Source organism: Mustela lutreola, chromosome 1 (genome assembly GCF_030435805.1).
Source record: "Mustela lutreola isolate mMusLut2 chromosome 1, mMusLut2.pri, whole genome shotgun sequence".
Lineage (NCBI taxonomy): Eukaryota > Metazoa > Chordata > Mammalia > Carnivora > Mustelidae > Mustela > Mustela lutreola.
This window is the reverse complement of record NC_081290.1, coordinates 97,561,706-97,582,041: the sequence shown is the minus strand read 5'-3', so window position 1 is coordinate 97,582,041 and position 20,336 is coordinate 97,561,706. Positions and strand designations below refer to the sequence as shown.

General features: G+C 34.1%; 1 protein-coding gene across 6 annotated transcripts in view; it reads left to right on the top strand.

Moving 5' to 3' along the window:
• The window catches only part of AP1AR (adaptor related protein complex 1 associated regulatory protein), a 40,514-nt gene that overhangs the window by 14,908 nt on the left and 5,270 nt on the right, over positions 1-20,336 (top strand). For 2 of the 6 annotated variants that reach the window (XM_059170740.1, XM_059170755.1), the window contains exons 2-6: positions 8,740-8,788; positions 10,293-10,319; positions 16,869-16,965; positions 18,109-18,207; positions 20,174-20,232. In XM_059170740.1, the coding sequence (XP_059026723.1) occupies positions 10,315-10,319; positions 16,869-16,965; positions 18,109-18,207; positions 20,174-20,232 (260 nt within the window). In that variant the 5' untranslated portion in view covers positions 8,740-8,788; positions 10,293-10,314. Of the gene's footprint in view, positions 1-1,495; positions 1,560-8,739; positions 8,789-10,292; positions 10,320-13,518; positions 13,545-16,868; positions 16,966-18,108; positions 18,208-20,173; positions 20,233-20,336 lie in introns of all 6 variants that reach the window. The other 4 variants (XM_059170770.1, XM_059170748.1, XM_059170761.1 and 1 more) reach the window with 4 other exon arrangements.

Sequence of the window (20,336 nt, the reverse complement as noted above, 5' to 3'; positions counted from 1 at the left end):
CTGACTCCACTATAGTACCTAGACTCAAATTTAATTGCAAACTTTATTCATGTATTCCCTTATTCTTTAAGCATTTATCTCTACTCATTTCTCTAGGAGTCACATGGTTCCTGACACTTGGAGGAGCAGCTTCTTATGTGGACCTAAGTTTACTCCCAGCTTGAAGGGAAAAGTGGTGTTTTTATTCCCCTGTAGTCATTCTGAATATAGTAAACATTGATGGATTAGTTCTTTGACTGAGGGTATTGATTTTACCTGGAGTATTTATTCAGAATTTCCACTTTCAGACATGCAGTTCTGGTTCATTCATTCATTTATGCTCCTGTGTAGTATGTCATTGTATAAATAGGCTATCATTAATTTATCCATTCTCTTGTTGATGAGCATGTAGATTATCTTGAGGTTTTTTTGCTATTACTACTTCAGTTAACATTCTTATAAATGACTCTTTGTATGTGTGTATGAGAGATTCTTTAGGTACCTATACCCAGGAATGGAATAGCTTTGTCATAGCTGACATATATCTTCAAACTTAATGGAAAATATCAAACTTTTCAAAGTAATTTTACCAGCTTATACTTTTACCAACAGTGGTTTACATTGTTCTACTTCCTAACACCTGGTGTTGTCAGATATTTTTCCTTATCTGTTAATGTGAATGCTGTCTAATATTTACACTAAAATTTTATTGTATTCCTATATTCTAGCAACAAATAATACATATTTTAAAAATTATTTTCCATGTTAGCAGTGAAAAATAAACTAGGAATAAGTCAGTAGTAGATGTGTGAAATCAAAATAGCATTTAAAAACAAAAAACAGATGGAGGATAGTGACATGTTTATGGATAGAAAGATGAGAATTGAGTGCAATTCCAGCAGTTGCACTGAACTTAACAAACTGATTCCAACAAATTTTATGAAAGAACAAAGAAACCAAAAATAGCCTGCAAGTTTTGAGGAAGGCAACTTGCCTTATCAGTTATGTCCTAATAACCAAAACCCTGTTGAATGGTCCAAGGCTAGATAAATAGATGAGTAGAACAGAATATAATACCTAGGCTCTGGAAATCAACCTGATGGGGAGCTCAGAAATCTTCATTTTTTAAGAAGGTGACTGTTACATGCCAAAGTATAAGAATGGCAGATTATTGAAACAAGATGGCATTGGGAGGGAGGCAAACCATAAGTGACTCTTAATCTCACAAAACAAACTGAGGGTTGCTGCGGGGAGGGGGTTTGGGAGAAGGGGGTGGGATTATGGACATTGGCGAGGGTATGTGCTTTGGTGAGTGCTGTGAAGTGTGTAAACCTGGTGATTCACAGACCTGTACCCCTGGGGATAAAAATATATGTTTATAAAAAATAAAAAATTAAAAAAAAAAGAATGGCAGATTATTAAAACAGTTGTTAGAACTAAATTATGTATTATTGGAGGTATTTTTGTGTATTGTGTCTATTTCAGGGACTCACTTTTTTTCCTTTTCTTATTTCAGCTCTCAGAGGTGTACTTCAGTTTCCTGTCAGTAATAATAACTTAATAATTGATTTTTTCCCAAGGTAGGAATGGATGCCATTCCTAGATTTACTGTTGCCATTTTCTCATGTTGTTTTCTCTGATACTTCCAACATTCATTCCTCCAAAAATCTCTGGTCTGTATAAGCTTGGGAGTTCTCTCTTGGAGTTTTGTTATTATAAATGAATCAAATTAAGATTCTTTGAGATTCAATAGCTTTAGTCAAGGGTTACAAATATGAAAGCAGATAATATGGTTTTTAGCTGCCTATTTTTATTTTTAAGCAGTTATATTTGCATAATGAAAAATCTTAAATTGTTTTCTACTGATTTACTTCAAATTTTTTAGTGACATTAGGGAACTTTGTACAACATGACCCATTTATATGCTAACAATAGGTCTACAAAAGTAGGATGGCTATTCTTTATTTTTAGATTCTTAAGAAGTTAATGAAAGTATTAGACCTGATTTTCTTATAATTTTAAGTGTCAGCAGGTTTATTTACTCCTAATATTTAGTGAAGAACTTTTTATGAATAATAGAACAAATGCTTTATGAATGCTAAAAGCATATATTGTAAGCAGTGTTATGTATAAAATCAGCATACGTTTAGATTCTCAGCTGCACACAGTATTGGAACATGCACATCAGTGTTTTCAACTGAAGAATATGATCAGTTGAACTTGGAGGAGGAATTGAGGAAGATCTAAAAGATGTTTGTGTTTGCTCATGGATATATGTTGAAAAGAGCTTAGTTATTGGAGTTAGATCATTTTATTTTTGATTTTGTTTTGGTTTGGTTTGGTTTTTTTTGTTTGGTACTAAGTCTTCAAAAATCCAGTATCTATTTGAAATATTCAGGCTGAATTCTTTTTTTTCTTTTAATTTATTTATTTTTTCAGCATAAGAGTATTCATTGTTTTTTGTACCACACCCAGTGCTCCATGCAATCCGTGCCCTCTCTAATACCCACCACCTGGTTCCCCCAACCTCCCACTCCCCGCCCCTTCAAAACCCTCAGATTGTTTTTCAGAGTCCATAGTCTCTCATGATTCACCTCCCCTTCCAATTTCCCTCAACTCCCTTCTTCTCTCCATCTCCCCTTGTCCTCCATGCTATTTGTTATGCTCCACAAATAAGTCAGACTGAATTCTTAATTCAGACTAGCCACATTTTAACTGCTCAATAGCCACACCTGGCTAATGGCTATCATATTGAACAGTTCAGATCCATAAGATGATAATATCTCGTAGAATTATTGTGGAGAGGAAATGTATATAAAAATACATATAAAAACTAAGTTCATTTAAAAAAAAAAACCCTAAGTCCATAATACATTATAATAGCCTGTTGTAGGTACTGAATAAATGTAAATTGCTGTTTGATCTCCATTACAGTAATAGCTTGTTATACTTTGGTTTTTGTAACATTATGTGTACCAGGAAGCTTCAAGTCAATAAAGCATTTTTTTTCAAATTGAAGAAAGCAAAGTGCTATTTCTCTAAACCAAGTAACAGTAATCAAGAATCAGGCCTTTAGAATAGACATTGCTACTTTTTTTTTTTTAAGATTTTATTTTTATTTATTTGAGAGAGAGAGAGTACAAGTAGGCAGAGCAGCAGGCAGGGGGAGAGGCAGAAGCAGGCTCTCTGCTGAGCAGGGAGCCCGATGTGGTACTCGATACCAGGACACTGGGATCATGACCTGAGGCAGCCACTTAACTGACGGAGCCACCCAGATTACTACTTTTAATCATTTTGTTTATCTTCTAATATTTAACTTTGATCAAATGTTGTTATAAATGTAGTTTAATTAGTTGATATCGAATCTGGTTTTAAACTGATCCAGTTTCTTTTTTCTCTCATTTTCCTCTGTTCTTTTTTAATGGTGCCATTTATATACAACTAAAACTTCATTTTTGAGGAAAATATTATCAACTAGGACCTATGTACTATAATGAAATATTACTGCACAGGACTTGGAAGGCCTGGATAAAACAAGTCCTGTGATTTTTTTCCTATGGCTAGCTTTGTTGTTTCATTAACACACAGCAATTTTGTTTGAACAATCACCTTGGTGATTTCTCCTTGTCCCAGGCTCTTGCCCTCAGCTTTATTGGATCAAACAGAGAAAACCAGAAGGCATATTTGGTAATTAAAAGTATGAGATATAACTGTCCAGGAACTGCATAGTACTTTTATCTTCAGATAAAGACATTCTTTCACTGTGAGTAAAGAATAATGGGGTGGAAGCTCTTAGTGAGTACAGATTTCGAAAAAGTTAGGCAGTTCAAATAACCTGTTATCCGGGAGCACAACCTACCACTGGAGCCAGACCTATCAGTTCCTTGGACCAGGGACTCCTCTACATTCAGGCTTTGGATTAACTCTGCTAACATTTGTTTCTGTTTCCTGTACTTCCATTTCCTCTACTTTAACATATGCTTCTTTTAGATGTTAACTACTTCTGTTTAAGTCTCAAAACCCAAAGGCTATTCTGTTTCTTTAAGGTAATTTAGTTTGTCAAGATAGCAGGTGCATTAATGGTATATTGCTTTTATAGTTTTAACTCTTGTTTTTTGGTATTTCACTTTTGGGGAAATAACTCATTCTTCCTCTCTTTCCCAGGAATAAGCTATATGTCTGTATCTCCATATAGACATTGGAAGTAAAATTCTTAAAAATAATAGCCATGTGTATGCATTAGTAATAACATGAAGCAGATGTATGGGAGAGGAAAAATTGCTGGCATTGCATCTTTGTTTATAGGAAACCTTCCTTGAGATAGGAAAACAAAACAAAGATGAATTTCCTGATGTTTATCTTAATGTGCTAGGCTTGGAATTTGAATAGCGAACTCTCATCTAGAGTTCTAGAGAACTCTAACTATGTGTGGATGTCAAGCTTAAGGCATCTAAAAACACCAGGCCTCTCCTTTCCTAGCTTTTTTCATCTCAGTAAATGGCATCTTCTCATTCTTCTGGTTGTTCGGGACAAAAACTTAGGAGATTCTTCCTTTTTACATACATTCCTACAACTAATTCATTAGCAAATTCTGTCAGTCTTTTCTTCAGAACTGCTTCTTAGGACTTCAACTTGATGATCCATCCAAGCTACCATCATTTCTCTGTTGTGCTATTACAAAAGATTCCTAATTGTCCTCTTAAAACTTATATCAGATCATCTGTTTAGGATCTTCCAGTGAAATGCTTATACAGCTAATAAATTCTTAAAGAATGGTAGGTTTAAAGTTATGATTTTGTACCTTCTTATGAAATAATGGAGCTAAGCAGTGATTAGTAGTGGATGCTGAAACCATTTGGTAAAATGTTGATGGGAAGCTTTATAATAGATGAATTAGGCTGACGATACCTGAACCTATGAATCATTCTTGGAGTCAGTAAAAGTAAGGCAGACAAAATAAAATCCCTCATAATTTGGTTCAGTAGCAGGTACCGCATAGGAAGGGTTCTTGTCCTAAAAAACTGCCCTCAATTTAAATCAAATTGTCGGTACATAGGAAATACAGAGAATAGAGGAGGCAAACAACACCAAGAGGAAAAAAGTCAGCCAAACCTAAGAAGTAAGGAATTCTACAGGACAAATGACACAATTTCTCCAAGAAATTGGGGCATGAAGAAAGGTTATGGCACAGTAAGGAGGGCTGTTACAGACTTCAAAAGAGACTTAGACGGGGCCTAACAAGCAAATGCAGTAGGTAGACCTTGTTGGAAATCTGATTTGACCAAATCATTTATAAAAAGATAGGGAGGTTGAAATATAGACTGGCTATTAGGGGATGTTAAGATTCGATTTTTAATTTTGTTAGGTGGTAATATGGTTAGGTTGACAAAAATGTTCTTAACAAATAGAGGTAGTAACTGAGGTAAGGGTAAGATAACATACATGTCTGGGATTTGCTTTAAGATACTCTACCAAAACAAAAGAAGGGAGTTGTAGTAATAGTAGAAAAATGGTAATTTTTTAAGTAGGGTGATGGGTACGAGGAGGTTTATGATGCTTTCCTCTCTACTTTATTGTATATTTCAAAATTTTCATAATAAAAGCTAAAAAAAAAAAAAAAAAAAAAAAGGTGAATGCCAAAGACCAAAATATCTTTTGTGAATTCTCACCTACTGAGAAGAAACTCCAAAACCCTCTCCATGGCCAAGAAAGGACCAAAGACCCTGGCTGTTTCCCAGGCCCTATCTCTTTCTCCTCTATTCCAGCCATTCAGGGCCCCTGCTCATTTAGAGTATGCCAAGCACAATTTTGCCTCCGAGCTTTTGTTTGTCTTTCTTCTGCTCAGAATTCTTTTCCTCCATTTATCTAGCTGGCTGGCTTTGTCATAGCCTTAGGAGTCTTTGTTCCAGTTTTTCTTTAACAGAAAGACTTGCCCTGACCACCCTATGTAAAATAACCTCCCTCTCCTGGTTGCTGTCTTTGCGTACTCTGAGGTATTTATTTTTTCATAGCATTTCTCACCACCTGATCATTTATGTACTTACAGTTATTCATTCCCAAGAACGTTAGCTGCAAGGCGGCAGGTTCTTTGCCTGTTTTATTGACAGTCATATTGCCAGCACTTTAGAGCTGTGCCAGGCACTTAGTTAGGTATTCAATAAATATTTATGAAATAAAAATGTAAACGCTTGAGGCCACATTTAATAAACAAGTACTCCCTACACCCCCCCACCCCCGTTGTTCTACTTACCTTTCACTTGTATTCTCATCTATACCCAGAAGTAGAGGAGGATTGCCAGGAGTCTCGCTCCTTACTTTAGAATAAAACTGTGAGGTAGAAAATACAAAATATCAGGGCAGTTTATTACAGGAAACACTGAGATAGTTATATTCCAAATGTATTAGGATTTTAAGGATCCAATAATATGAAAAGATTTTAGTTTTAATTTCTTTCATTACTGCTTAAGTAATGGAGAGCTCTGTGAAATCTAAAATGCTGCTTTCAAACAGCTGGCTTTCCAATTACTTTTAAAATGTGTATCACAATATTTCTCGACTTCCTTTCAGATAAATCCCAGGATAAAGCCAAATTGAGTATTTACTTTAATCTATTAATATAATCTTGGCATTTATGATACTAGTAGCCAATATATGCCCTTTGTGAATAATAAGGTCACAATCTAATCTATCTAAAAAAGGAAAGCTTAAATTTTTTTTCACATATTTTGCTTTTCTGTTTATCTTCCATTTTCATTGTTTTGGTTTTAGTAGGTTTTTTCCTACTAATTTGCTCTTTTGCCATTCTATTATATAGACTCATGTTTATTTATTAGTCGGGACTTTGGCTGTGAGATGGAAATCTAGATCAAACAATCTTGGGCAAAAGGTAGAATTTCTTTTAAGAATACTAGGTTTCTTATCTACTGCCCGATCATGGGAAGATTGGGGATGTAACTGATTATTAGGGATGACTTCAGCAATGTCAGAACATTCATTTGATTGATTTCAGTCCTCTCTTTGCAGATTTTCAGAAGCTTAACTCCTAGCACCACCCTAGAGCTCTGAGGAAAATACTGTCTGTCTGTTCAGTTTCTGTATAACCCTGAATCAATCAAATGAGGTCTGGGGGTTGGCTATGGTCTCGATTGGCCAGATAATCAGAAAGTCAGTCATGCAAGAGCATGATCATCCTCACTATAGTTAGATGTTAATAAAGGGACAGAAAAGTGAGACATTTACCACAGCCAACACCTTGGAATTCTAAGTTTAGTCATGTATCTGTGTATAATTGGAATAGAACATAGTGCTCTGCCATCTAATATAGTGTAGTGCAGTAGTTACTTCCTTTGGTTTGGACAATGTACCACTCAGCTTTAGGTTTTGCTTCAGCAGTAAAGTCACACTGATGGTTTATACTGAGATACTTAGTATTACTGAATTTTATTTCATTATCCAGCTATATCACTCAGTAAATCTGGAGGGAAAAATTGACTAATCAGAGACAACTTCTTCATTCAGGAAAGAGTGTAGTGGTTATAGGAGAGAGCATACTGTATTTTAAGCATGAATCCAAATGCTAGAACACAGTGCTATTCAAAAGCTCAACTCATTTCTGTTTTTGTCTCAGAAATAGGGAAAATAGAATAATGGGACAACTAGATGCTTAGAGAATTAAGGGTATTTTTTTAATACTAGATATGTTCTATAAATTATTAAATCTGGGAAATGACATTGCCGAATCCTCTTGTTTTTATTAATGATCTCTTAATGGGCAATAAAACTGTTTTGCATTTGTTAGCAAATAAAGATTGTACTAAAAATGGGGCCTGTGATTTCATTGTTCTTTCTGTTCTTTATAATAATAAAAATTTAATCATGATAATATAACATTCTCTTTCAGTAAACCTATATGCCCCTCCATACAAACATATACACATAAAACTCACAAAGCATTCTGAACTGTCCTAATCCAGGATTCTTCTGATCTCTTAAGGGGGTACTTCCTGTCCAAGGATCCTGACACATCAGGAACCCTCATATGTGACTTTTGATCTCTGTCGGAGCATGGAAGTCCTTCCATTAATTTAAGCAGTATAACAGGAATCACATTTTAAGTTAAAGTCTTATAGTCTCCTGGCACTTCTAGTACAAAAGAAATTTGGGTGCTTCTGCCCTACAACCAACTTTCATACTATAATAGAGGATATATAGTTAATAGAGTGCATACATATCTTTGGAGCAGCTATAACAAAGGTTCTCATTTGATTACATGTAAATTTCACTAATAGGCATGGAAGAGAATGATTAAAATTTGTATGGACATGGAAAGAATAGAAAGCACCTAGCTTTATATAAACATGGGATCCCAGCATCTGGAGATAACCATTCTTAGCATATTGGCATATATATTTTCAGATTTTTATTGTTTTGCAAATGTTTAAGAAAATTGGAAACATACTCTTATGCATTATTTAACACATTGGTATTTTAACATGATGCTTTCCTTGATGCAGTAAAAATAATGAGATACATTTTAAAACTTAATTATATTCTGTTCTGTGTAGTAAATACAACAAATTTATTATTATAGGTTTAGTAAATATTAGGATTAGTGGGAAAATATTGGTTGAATACTTATAAACTCATAACTTAGTTTGAAACTCTCAAAAATGTTTTTATGGAAATGTTTTTATGCTACTGTATTGGCTCAGTTTTGGGATTAATTATAGTTTTGTAAAGTTTTTCTGTTTTTCTTCCCAGATCCAAGTATTTTAGAACATGCTCAAGAGGTGAGCACTTAACTATAGAGGTGAGTAGCGTCATGAATCTGATTGGATAAAAATACCTTCAGGAGGACAGGAGGGACATTTTTCTTTTCATTAAATTTAGTATGGACTTTATATATTTCAGTATTATTGATGCTAGCGAAGAGGGAAGGAATTGGGGTGATGAAAGGAGGGGTGAATAGAGAAAAGTTTGTGGATTAAGGGTTTGTTCTTCCAATAGAATTGCTGTTTCTACTTGAGAAGTGGTGTTTTTTTTTTTCTTTTTCACTCTACACAATTCAGAGAGGGGGTACTCTTCTTGCAGTTATAATGACTCAATAGGCAGTGATTCTAGAGATAGACAGTTGGCCTGCCCAGGAGAGAGGTGTAGCAGGATCAAAGCAGAAAGCTAATTTTAAGCAACTTTACGATTTGAGTCACTGAGTTGCTTATTCTGTGTATATAAAATATGATAATAGAATCTAGTCAGCTCCTGCTGTGTATTACCTACTTCACCATATAGGTTATAAATGTCATCAACATAATTCTTGATACAGTTGCATTGAACAGGTGGCAGTCATCCCATTTTAGGGATGAGAATCAGAGGCTTAGTTAGACAGGTGATGAAGAAGTTAGGCTTTGTTACACAGCCCCTTACGTGGCAGAACCTAATTCTAGTCCCAATCTGCCTGGCTTCAAAGGTTGAACACTGTACTTTACTGCCTTCTATATTAAATAAAGAAGCATATAAATCAGAAATTAGATTTTTTTTTAATCTCAAATAAAAAAAGCTCAAGATGATTTGAAAAATTTTTGCCATCTCTTTAAATTCTTGTCTTTCTAAACCTTTTGAATTCATTGTTTTCTTGATCTTTAAGTAATAAAGCAATGTTAACAATAAAGCTTTTTTCTTTCAGTGGTTATTTAGCAAATTATTTATACTTAAAATGTACATATATTTGTAACATAATTTAGTAGTAATGACTTTCATCCAATCATTTGACATACTCCTGTTTATCACATCATCATCTAATTGTTTACATTCTTTTATGCAGAAAGACACTGTATTTGGGAGTAGTGACGACGATCTGGTAGATATTCAGTAAATAGTTAAATGAATGCGTAGATGAATAAATATAAACATTATAAGATAAATTCTTATTTGGGTATCTTTGAAGTCCCTGTTTCTTGAGTAAATTCTCCTTACGACATTTCATTTGTTCGGAGCTCAAATGGAAACTGGTAGTGTGGGTTTAAAAAACCCATATGAAATAATTCAGGTGAAAGGGTGAAAGTTTTAGTTTGTAAATTTTAAAAAGTTTCTGATTGATGAAGAAAATTGCTGTAATTCTCCTTTTTTTCCACATAAAATCATAAATAATAGTATATGCTTACTGGATTATTGGATATATCAAATGAACTCATGTATAAAGGGGCACATGACTCAAATATCCTAAAAATAGAAAGGTGAAAAAAAGTGACAGTTTTTTCTGAGATATGTACCTTATACAAATATTCCTTCTAACACTTACTTTCTTATTCTTTCAGTTTGAGAATCTAGTAGAAAGTGATGAAGTAAGTATTTCCACAATAGTACAAAACCCATATTTGTTCTCATGAGTCATCTCATTAATTCTAGCAATTATTTTTGAAATGTTTATTTTACTCTCTATATTTTAGAATTTTTATCTTTTGGTTTTTATTTTGTCTTTTTAGTCCTTTACTATGTCCTTTTACTAATTTATATTAGTATATAATTCATAATTTTCTTAATATAATGTATATAATGCTATATATATGATATGTATATAGTTTTATTTATTAGTTTCATGTATTCTATATATGTAATGTATGTATGTAGACATACTTAAAATATGATTTTAATATTTTATATAGAAAATATATATTATATAAATATATAAAATATATTTTAAAGCATGCTGTAGAACTCCAGCAACTTTAAAAAGAGCTATTTCTAACCTCTTGACATTAGGTAAGTAAAATTCCTCAGCAATCCAGGGTAGATACATTCTTTAACCATAGTTTTCATAGATTTCTCAGGGCGGAATTTATACATGTCCATTCTACAATCACTTTCTGACCTTAGTCATTATATTTTTTAAGTTATTCTTTTTGTTGGTTCTTTTTGTTGATGTTATTTCATCTCATCTAAACTGAAATATAAGATGCATTTCAAGTACAGATATATGAAAATAGGGAGAAAGTATGGTTTAGAATTATGAAATGTAGTGTGTATTTCTGATGCCCTGGTTGTAGTTAGAAGAGTTTTAGTCTATGAGCTAAGTTTCAACTTAACTAAACTAATTGTATGAATTTGTACAAGTTACTTAGTCCCCATTGGGCCTGTTCTATACAACTCCAAAATGAGTTCTACTGGAAGAACACTGCAAGCTCTGACTTTTTATCACTTTTATTTCCTAATGAAAGAGGAAAACGTATCAAGCAAATTTAAATTATTCTTTAGCCCAGCGTTTCCCACAGTGTGTATGGAAGAATACTTGTCTCAGAATGTAAATTAGCACATTAAAGCTTCTAAGAACTATTAAAGAAACTGTTAAGAAAATTATTTAAACCTATTTAACTTAGCATTTCCCAAATTAATTTGGGTGTAAATCCTTTTTAAAAACAATAGTACATGTTTATTATCATCTGGTAGAACACACTGGAAAACTTGACCTTTTGTTTCCCAGTAAAATTTCTGCCAAATATTTTAATGTTTCCTAGAACCTAGTTTTTTTCCCATTTCAAGGGTTACTTTAATTCCATGTATTTTTTAGAACTAGTATAAGCAAACACTTAATATAGTATTTTTAAAGTTTCTAAACTTCAGAAGTGCTAAATGTAAGAGCTCCTTCAGTCTTTATTACGGTTCATCCCAGCATCACACTGCTTTTTAAAAGAATATGGTTCCATGGGGCAACTGGGGGGCTCAGTGGGTTAAAGTCTCTGCCTTTGGCTCAGGTCATGATCCCAGGGTCCTGGCTCTCTGCTCAATGGGGAGCCTGTTTTCTCCTCTCTGCCTGCCTCTCTGCCTACTTGTGGTCTGTGTCTATCAAATAAATAAAACCTTTAACAAAAAACAAACAAACAAACAAAAGATTATGGTTCCATGTATTTTCCTAAGGTGTTTTTTGTTTGCTTTCATTTTTACTAACCAGTCTTTTCCTCTTTTGTGTCATATTTTGAGTTTGCTTTACTTGAACATCGTCTTGTTTTATAGTGCTATTCCTTACCATTTGGAGTTTTATTCCTGCTGTTACTTGGCCATATATTTTAACTATCACATATAAATAGCTTAAGGGTGTAAGAAAGATACATAAATCCGAATCAGTCTTGGAAGTAGTTACGGTTTACTTTGGAGGAAAAAAAAAGACTATAGGTAATTTCATAACCATGTAAAAAAAAATTTTGATTCCCATTATTTATGGTAGTTATGTCCTATAAAGTTGCCATAAGTGCTGAATTAGTGAATACCAACTGCAACATTACTCTCAGGGGGAATAGAGAGATTCCTATAAGCTTTTAGTCATATTTTCATAAACCAATCAGTAAATAACCTTGTTTCATGTGTCTGTTTGACAACTTATTTTAATATATATTATTGATTCATTAACTTTGAACTCAAGGCCAGCAGCACTATAAGTCATACCTGAAGTCTGTCTAACACACTCATTTTCTCCCTAAGGCTTGCTTCAGCCTCCTTGGGACAAGGAACATTAGACAGCACTTCCAACACCACACAGGGGGTTCATTTTAAATAGTGGAATCACCAACAAAGAAGCACAAACATACAAAAAATATGGTCCTCAATAGTCTGTAAAGAGGACAGTATGAGAACTGAAACGAGAAGGCAGAGCATCACCATGTTCTACCTCCACTGGGAATATGCATTTGTTGATTACAAAAGCATGGGGATTATTAATTTTGATGTTACATAGGTGAATTTGCAAATATGGAATTTATAAATAATGAGGGTAACTGTAAGTGATAAAGTCATAGAAGATATCTTGTCTAATACTATCCTGACCCCGGAAGTTCATTTGGTATAGAATATATATTAGTTAGAAAAAATTAAGAGGGGTGCTTCAATGACTCAGTTAAGTGGCTGCCTTCAGCTCGGGTCAGGATCCCAGGGTTCTGGAATCGAGCCCTGTATCAGGCTCCCTCCTCAGTGGAGAGCCTGCTTCTCCCTCTGCCTGCTGCTCTGCCTACTTGTGCACTCGCTCCTCTTTCTCTTTGTCTTACTCTCTCTCTCTCTCTCTCTCTGTCAAATAAATAAATAAGTAAATACATAAATCTTTTTTAAAAAAACAGCAATTAATTATTGGACATTTCTTAATTTTTTTTTCTTTAAAGATTTTATTTATTTATTTGACAGAGAGAGAGAGAGAGATCACAAGTAGGCAGGGAGGCAGGTAGAGAGACAGGAGGAAGCAGGCTCCCTGCTGAGTAGAAAGCCCAATGTGGGGCTCGATCCTAGGACCCTGAGATCATGACCTGAGCCGAAGGCAGAAGCTCTAACCCATTGAGCCACCCAGGCGCCCCCCAATTAATTGTTATATAATTTAGCTAGATATTAAATTTTGCTCTTAAGAAATAGTAAAATATTAAAGCTTTTAAAGATAGTTTTAATAATAGAATTTATTTACTGTAATAAAAATAAATAGGAAATATTTTGATTAAGTAAAAATTTTGTTGACTTACCTTATGTAACATTCAGCAAGTGAAATTTCTTTGTTTAATTTTTGCACAGGGGGAAAGCCCAGGAAGCAGTCATAGGTAAGGCTTTTTATTTTTTAAACAATGTCTGTGTGAACCATGAGAAGAAGCTAAGAATCGAGGCTCTGTCATTTGCTCACTTTGAGGCATTGAATAGTTTACAATTCAGGACTTTAGTTTTCTCCTTCTATAAGTTTGAGGCAAATAATATCTCAAAGTATTATTTTGAACATTAAGGAATTTAATGTATATAAGTACCTAGTGCTTTCCTATTGAACCTAAGTCATGTATTTTTTAGTTTAAAAAAAAAAGCTTAATATCAATAAATACATTTCCTTGAATTTTTAAAATATTAACCCCCTTTTCCTTCCTCATGACATTCTAAAACTTGTTTTACTAATAGGTTAACTAGAACCTTGATATTCTAATTTATTTAAGCAACCTTTTTAGACTCTTTTGAAATTATATGAGCTACTTGAAAAAGAGCCATCTGTCTTTAACTGGAGAGTTCTTCATATCAAGAGAATATTTTCATACAGTTTCATATTTTGAATGCATATTCTTTACCTTTTTTAGTTTAGCATACATTTATTAGGCAATTATGTGGCACTGCGCTAGGCACTGGAATTAAAAAGCCAAACATGCTTCTCTACATTAGAAGAAAGAATATCCTGGTCTGGGAGGTAGTTCGTGTAAATGACTAATTTCAACATAAGATGGAAAAAGAGATTAAATAGCAGTTATAAAATATGCAAGGAAAACCTAAAGGAGAGAACATTTGCCCAAAATGTGTGAGAAGAGGTGTGTCCAGGTAGACTTTTTTTTTTTTTTTAAGATTTTTTTTTATTTATCAGAGAGAGAGAGGGAGAGAGAGTAAGCACAGGAAGACAGAATGGCAGGCAGAGGCAGAGGGAGAAGCAGGCTCCCTGCTGAGCAAGGAGCCCGATGTGGGACTTGATCCCAGGATGCTGGGATCATGACCTGAGCCAAAGGCAGCTGCTTAACCAACTGAGCCACCCAGGCGTCCCCCAGGTAGACTTTTTTAAGGAGATGACACTTAGGTTGATCCTGGAATGTTAGCTCATGAGAACTAACTAGTGGAGGAGAGCATTTCAGATAGAACAAATTGCAACAACAAAGTGGGTTGAATGAAAAGAGGCACAAGAGAACTTTGTGGAGGGATGGATATGTTTGTATCTTGCTTTGTGTGGCAGTTACACAAGTGTATGCAATTGTCAAAACTTAATGAACTGAATGCTTAAAGTTTTATTTGTTATACCTAAAAAAAAAAAAAAACCATAGGCAGAAAGGGCTAGAGGAACAGAAGTAGGGGACATTAGCTTATACTGGTGGTTAAAACCATAATTATCAAGTTAACCTACCTGAGATTGAGAACAGGAGGAAGTGAGGTGCCTGGAGCATGGAGGGAGGGTAGCAGTCTGAGGATTGAATAAGCAAATACTATAAGAGGATTCTGAAGACAACCAAGACTAAGTAAGCAAAAAGAAGTACGAGAGTATAGGAAACCCAGGGAAGTCCTAGAGATGACTGGCCAACAGAAGGAATGGAGAGAATGGCCATCACTGTTGCATCAAACTGAAGTAAGAAGATGAGGACTTAAAGGTGTCTACTGGAGGGTGCCTGGGTGGCTCAGTGGATTAGGCCTCTGCTTTTGCCTTAGGTCGTGACCTCAGGGTCCTGGGATCAAGCCCCATATCAGGCTCTCTGCTAGTAGGGAGCCTGCTTCCCTCTCTCTCTCTCTCTGCCTATCTCTTTGCCTGCTTCTGATCTCTGTCAAATAAATAAATAAATAAATAATCTTTAAAAAAAAAAAAGTGTCTACTGTATTTGGCAACATAGAAGCCACCTTTGCTAGAGTTACTGGGGAGGAAAGCAAAGCTAGACTGCCATGAAGTAATGAGAGAATGGGAGGTAAGGACAGAGAAGGTAAGATAAGCATAGTAGTTAAGAGCAAGGAGCTAGACTACTTGGTTTCAGATCCGAGGTTTGTCACATATTATGTGACTTACTTGGACATAATCTTTCTTCATCTCATTTCCCTCATGTGTATTATCTCTATATCTACCTGATAATGTTGGTGTGAGGATTAAAATTAGTTAATATGTGTAAAGTGCATAGGAGAGAACTTGACACAGTAAATGCTAGATGCGCTAGCAGTATACATTCAGTTTCATGAGTTTTAGCAGAAATGGAAAGGAGAGAGGGTGTAGCTAAAGATAAATACAGTCAAATGAAGGTTTTCCTCTCTTTTCTTTTTTTCTTTCTTCCCACTTCCCTTCAAAAGGAAGAGAGGTGAAGACAGAAAAAAAAAAAAAAGAGTAGGTTAAGATGAAAAAGAGGGGCTAATTGTTAGAGCAATGTCCCAGAGAATTCCGTGGAGTCAGAGAGGAAGGGTGGTATCAGTGGTGAATGAGTCAAAAGTATATGTGTAGCAGATGACCTTGAACAAGTTAAGCAATGCCACTTCTTCAGAGGATGGAGGGGGAAATGAAGATTGACTTTAGGTAAGAGGAGGAGGAGAAAGAAGTTGAAGGAGTTGCTGGTTGGTGCTCCCCATGTCTCAGAATGGGATGGAATTGACTTCTAAGAGAAAAGAGTTTGAATGAGGAACTTAGAGTACTTGAAGATTTTAAGTAGTTAGCTTAAGATGTGAGAAGGAGTTGACCATGTCTAAGAAAAGGGCTATTGCTAATTTAGATTTTCTCTAGCAGCTCTCAGGAGAAGGGGCTAATCATGGAATTGATCCAAGGTCAGAAAATAAGCTAGGTGAATGAGGTATCATGATAGGATTGCAAGAAGGTGAGTATGTTGGTAAGAAAGTACTTCAGATTTGCCATGTTGTCCACATTGGTTGTATGTGAAGCGTGGCAAGGTAATTAGGATAAGTAGACAGGGAGAAAAGGGAAGGATCTGGCCCTGGAGTAGCCAGAGCGACTGAGCAGGATAAACAGGAGGAGGGTTGTGTGTATGTGAGTTAAGAGTTCCAGAATGGTAAGAGGGCTATCAGAGCATAGTGTACTGAAGTTTATACTTTATGATGAACATTTTGGGATATGGTCAGATGGCCGAAGCAGAGCCAAAGTGATAAATGTAGTCTGCATTTCTTAAAAGTGGTTATAGTACTGAAAAATACTCTGATGATATATCATCATGTTCAATGTATATACCAAATTATAGCAAATGTTAAAATGTATACCTTTTTACTCTTAACCATTAAAGTTATAGCATCAAGTTGCTTTAATACTTTTTTGACAATACAATTTTAGTATTTTTCTGGTTGATCAGTGTTTTATTTGGACTTGTTCTCACCAAAAATGTTTTTTTTCTTTTCTGTCTTTTTTCTCCCTTATTTTTTTTCTGTAGGCCTCTTACTGAGGAAGAAATTGTCAACCTAAGAGAGAGGCATTATGATTCTATTGCTGAAAAACAGAAAGATCTTGATATGAAAATTCAAAAAGAGGTAAATAGTATTTTTATGTTGCTTAAGTATATGTTATCATAAGACCTCTCTATGTTATGGAGAAAGTTTTCATTAATTAATATGGTCCTTATGAACAGTCACTGGATCTATATTTAGATATTATACAGACAAAGATTATTTAAAATTTAAAAAAATTTTAGTATATTATAGTTTGTTTTATTTCAGTTTAATTTATCAGAAATCATATGCTGCCAAAAATGAAGATAATATGTTCTTTTAAAAACTAACTTCTTAATTCACAAATAGAGACTCTGATGAGATACATGTATTCTTATGTTTAAAAAGTCTGTTTAACAGTAAATATTTTTTAAGTCTTTTTGTTTGTCTTGACTTGTTTATTCTTAGTAAGGGAACCATAAACTATAATCATAAATATTATACTTACTTTAATGTGTTTATAGGAATGGTCTGTAATTATAGTTTTGCTATTCACTAAATGGAATTAGTCATATTCTATTATAGATTTAAGAATAATCTTTTAAGTATTAACTAGTGATTTCAGCAGCATTCATTTAAGCTATGCAATAGATGCTAATATTAGGCTAAAGAGAAAAATTGTTGAAATTTTTTTGATATGACATGCAATGGATTATCACTAAAGCAGTTAGTATGCTATTATGAATGGCAAGAACTTAAATTTGAAAGTAACTTTTGATTAACTGGATAGAAATAAAATTCAGAACACATGTACATCAATGAGACATGAACTTCGTGAAAGCTTACTTCACTTTGATAAATGGTGATATGATTGGCCTTAGTTTAAATACCTTAGACTTACGAAAGCCAAAACCATTAAACTAGTCAGGGTGATAGGCATTGGAACAATTGTTGAGAAGATCACTGCATATTCTAAAGGAAGACAGTTTTGTATTTCTGCAAATTATATGCTACTACTTCATAATTCAGCTTCTAAAGAGTTTGATAATATGTTTGATATCATTGGAATTATTTTATAAAAGGAGAAATTGAAATGAGAAATCACAAAAATTTTGATTCTATTATGCTTTGTAGAGATCATTTATTTTTTTTAATAATTTATTTTTAATTTTACAAACAAACATTTTTAGAGCAGTTAGACAGGTTCTGATTTTTGTTAATCCTTACTGTTTTGTTCATGTACAGTTAGCCTTACAAGAAGAGAAGTTAAGACTAGAAGAAGAAGCTTTATACGCTGCACAGCGTGAAGCAGCCAGGGCAGCAAAGCAGCGAAAGCTCTTGGAGGTGAGGGGAAAAGACCCCAACATATATTAGGGCTGCTTTTCTCCCGATTTTCTCTGACAAATCCTAGTTGAGATTCTTTCCCCATCCAAGAATCAAGGGCTTCTTGTTGAACAACGAATGTATTTATGTATATACTCTTAGGAATTTTAAAGACAAATTGGCTTGTATTTAAAAACTAGAAATAACATCAAAGAATGTGCTTGATACTGAATGTTGTTTCGCTTTAAATTAGCAGAAGCTAATTCTTGTTTATCCCAAAGATGAAATGTAGTTTTTCAAAATCCAGTATACTTTTGGAAAAATAAATATACTCTTAGGTGGAAACATTGTAAAACTACTCTTTAAACATAATTTCTGCAGCATTTTTTAGTTTATTTTTGTGAGTATTTTTTTAAACAATTCCTTGAACTACTGCAATTTCTTATACTTCTTTGAATCTGGTAAGCTGGGCAACTTGCCTCTTTTTCAAATATTGTATATTTCTTGTCTTTATTCTTGTGTCTTTGGGAGATTTGGCTTTGAGTCTTGAGAAATCTTTGGCATATTATCAGAGAAAGCAAAAGATTTATTATATCTCACCATGCTACATGCTAATATGGCATTACTATAATGCCAGACCATTATTAATAACAGGCACTTACGGTATTACTGTTTTAGTTAGTTTACATGTTTTACTTTGTTTAATACTCGCAACAATCCTAGCAGGTAACATTTTCAATCCTCATTTTATAGATGGGGAAGCCAAAGGACAGAGATGTTAAATAACTTGCTTAATAAAATCCTAGTTAATAAGTGGTAGAGCCAGCATTCAAGTACAACAGTGTTGAGCCAGTTATTCTACTTAGTATCTTCCTCCATATCTTGCTTATGTGAACTCTCTACTGTAACATTAACTGAAGTAGTACAAAGATCATGTCACATTATAATTATTGTAGCTTAGAGAAACTGAAAAATCGTGTCATACTGCTATGAGTTTATATGTCACCTGCGCCGTTTTTCTCCCTCTCATTCTCCCCCTGCTCCCCTGTCATTTTGATTAATCTGTTTCAGCAGACTAATTAGATTATATGGGAGAGTGGGGGGGGGGGTTAGTAAGTTCTAACTAGTGGGAAAGTTTAAAAATTAACTTCCTTCTACTAAGAAATAAAAATATTTTTCTGGTTATAATTTGTGTAACACTTTTTACTATAATAAATTCTCTACTGCTCACCTTTTAAAGACAAAAGCATTCCATATGTAGAATCTATTTGGGTCCTCTGAGTTTTTCCCAAATTCTCTGAGTTTTTTCTTCCCTGACTAAATACTGATGCAGGAACATATAGCACTCTGTGCAATATCCACTGGCACAGAAAAGATACACAGATATATGAAAGTTCATCTGATTTTCACAATAGCTCTGTGAGTTTGGGCAGTATTATAGCCATCTATAATTTACAGATGAAAAAAACAGAAAGTAAATTACGTGCCATGGGCACATAGCTAATAACTGTCAGAGCCTTAACTATCTGACAGGTCTTCTAAATCCTTTGTTTTTATTATTTCTGAGTCAGCTTAGCCAGTTCTTGTAGATCTTTAGTTCTTTTGCTACTTAATTTCAGCCAAAATAGAACTTCATCTACTGTTTTGTTTTTTTTCTTACCATTTGTTCTTCCGATTATTAGAAGTTCTTAGGGGTAAGAAGAATGTTCAGTACACCAATATATCTGTTTAAAAGTTAGTTTTTAATAACATTATGAATATTCTGACCCTTAACAATCATACACTGAAAGATCGGGAGAAATTGCAACCATAAATAAGAGGATATAGAAATGAACAGTGATACATTTAAGGAAAAAGACTTAAGTAGAATAACTTTTAAAGTTTTTTTTAGGAACTAGAAAAAATATCTTTTGGTGTTGCATGAATGATTTTTTAAAGTATAATTTTGCAACAGAGAGTGATTTTGTATTGCATTATGTTTCCAAAGCAAGAAAGGCAGAGAGTTGTGCAGCGATACCATCCTTCAAACAATGGAGAATATCAGAGGTAAATAGTGAAACATACTACTTCCCTTTGCGGTAGAAAATGTAATTTCCAAAAAGAGTACAGTTCAGCTCTGGGTGTTTGTATACATATTATGTTTGTGTGTT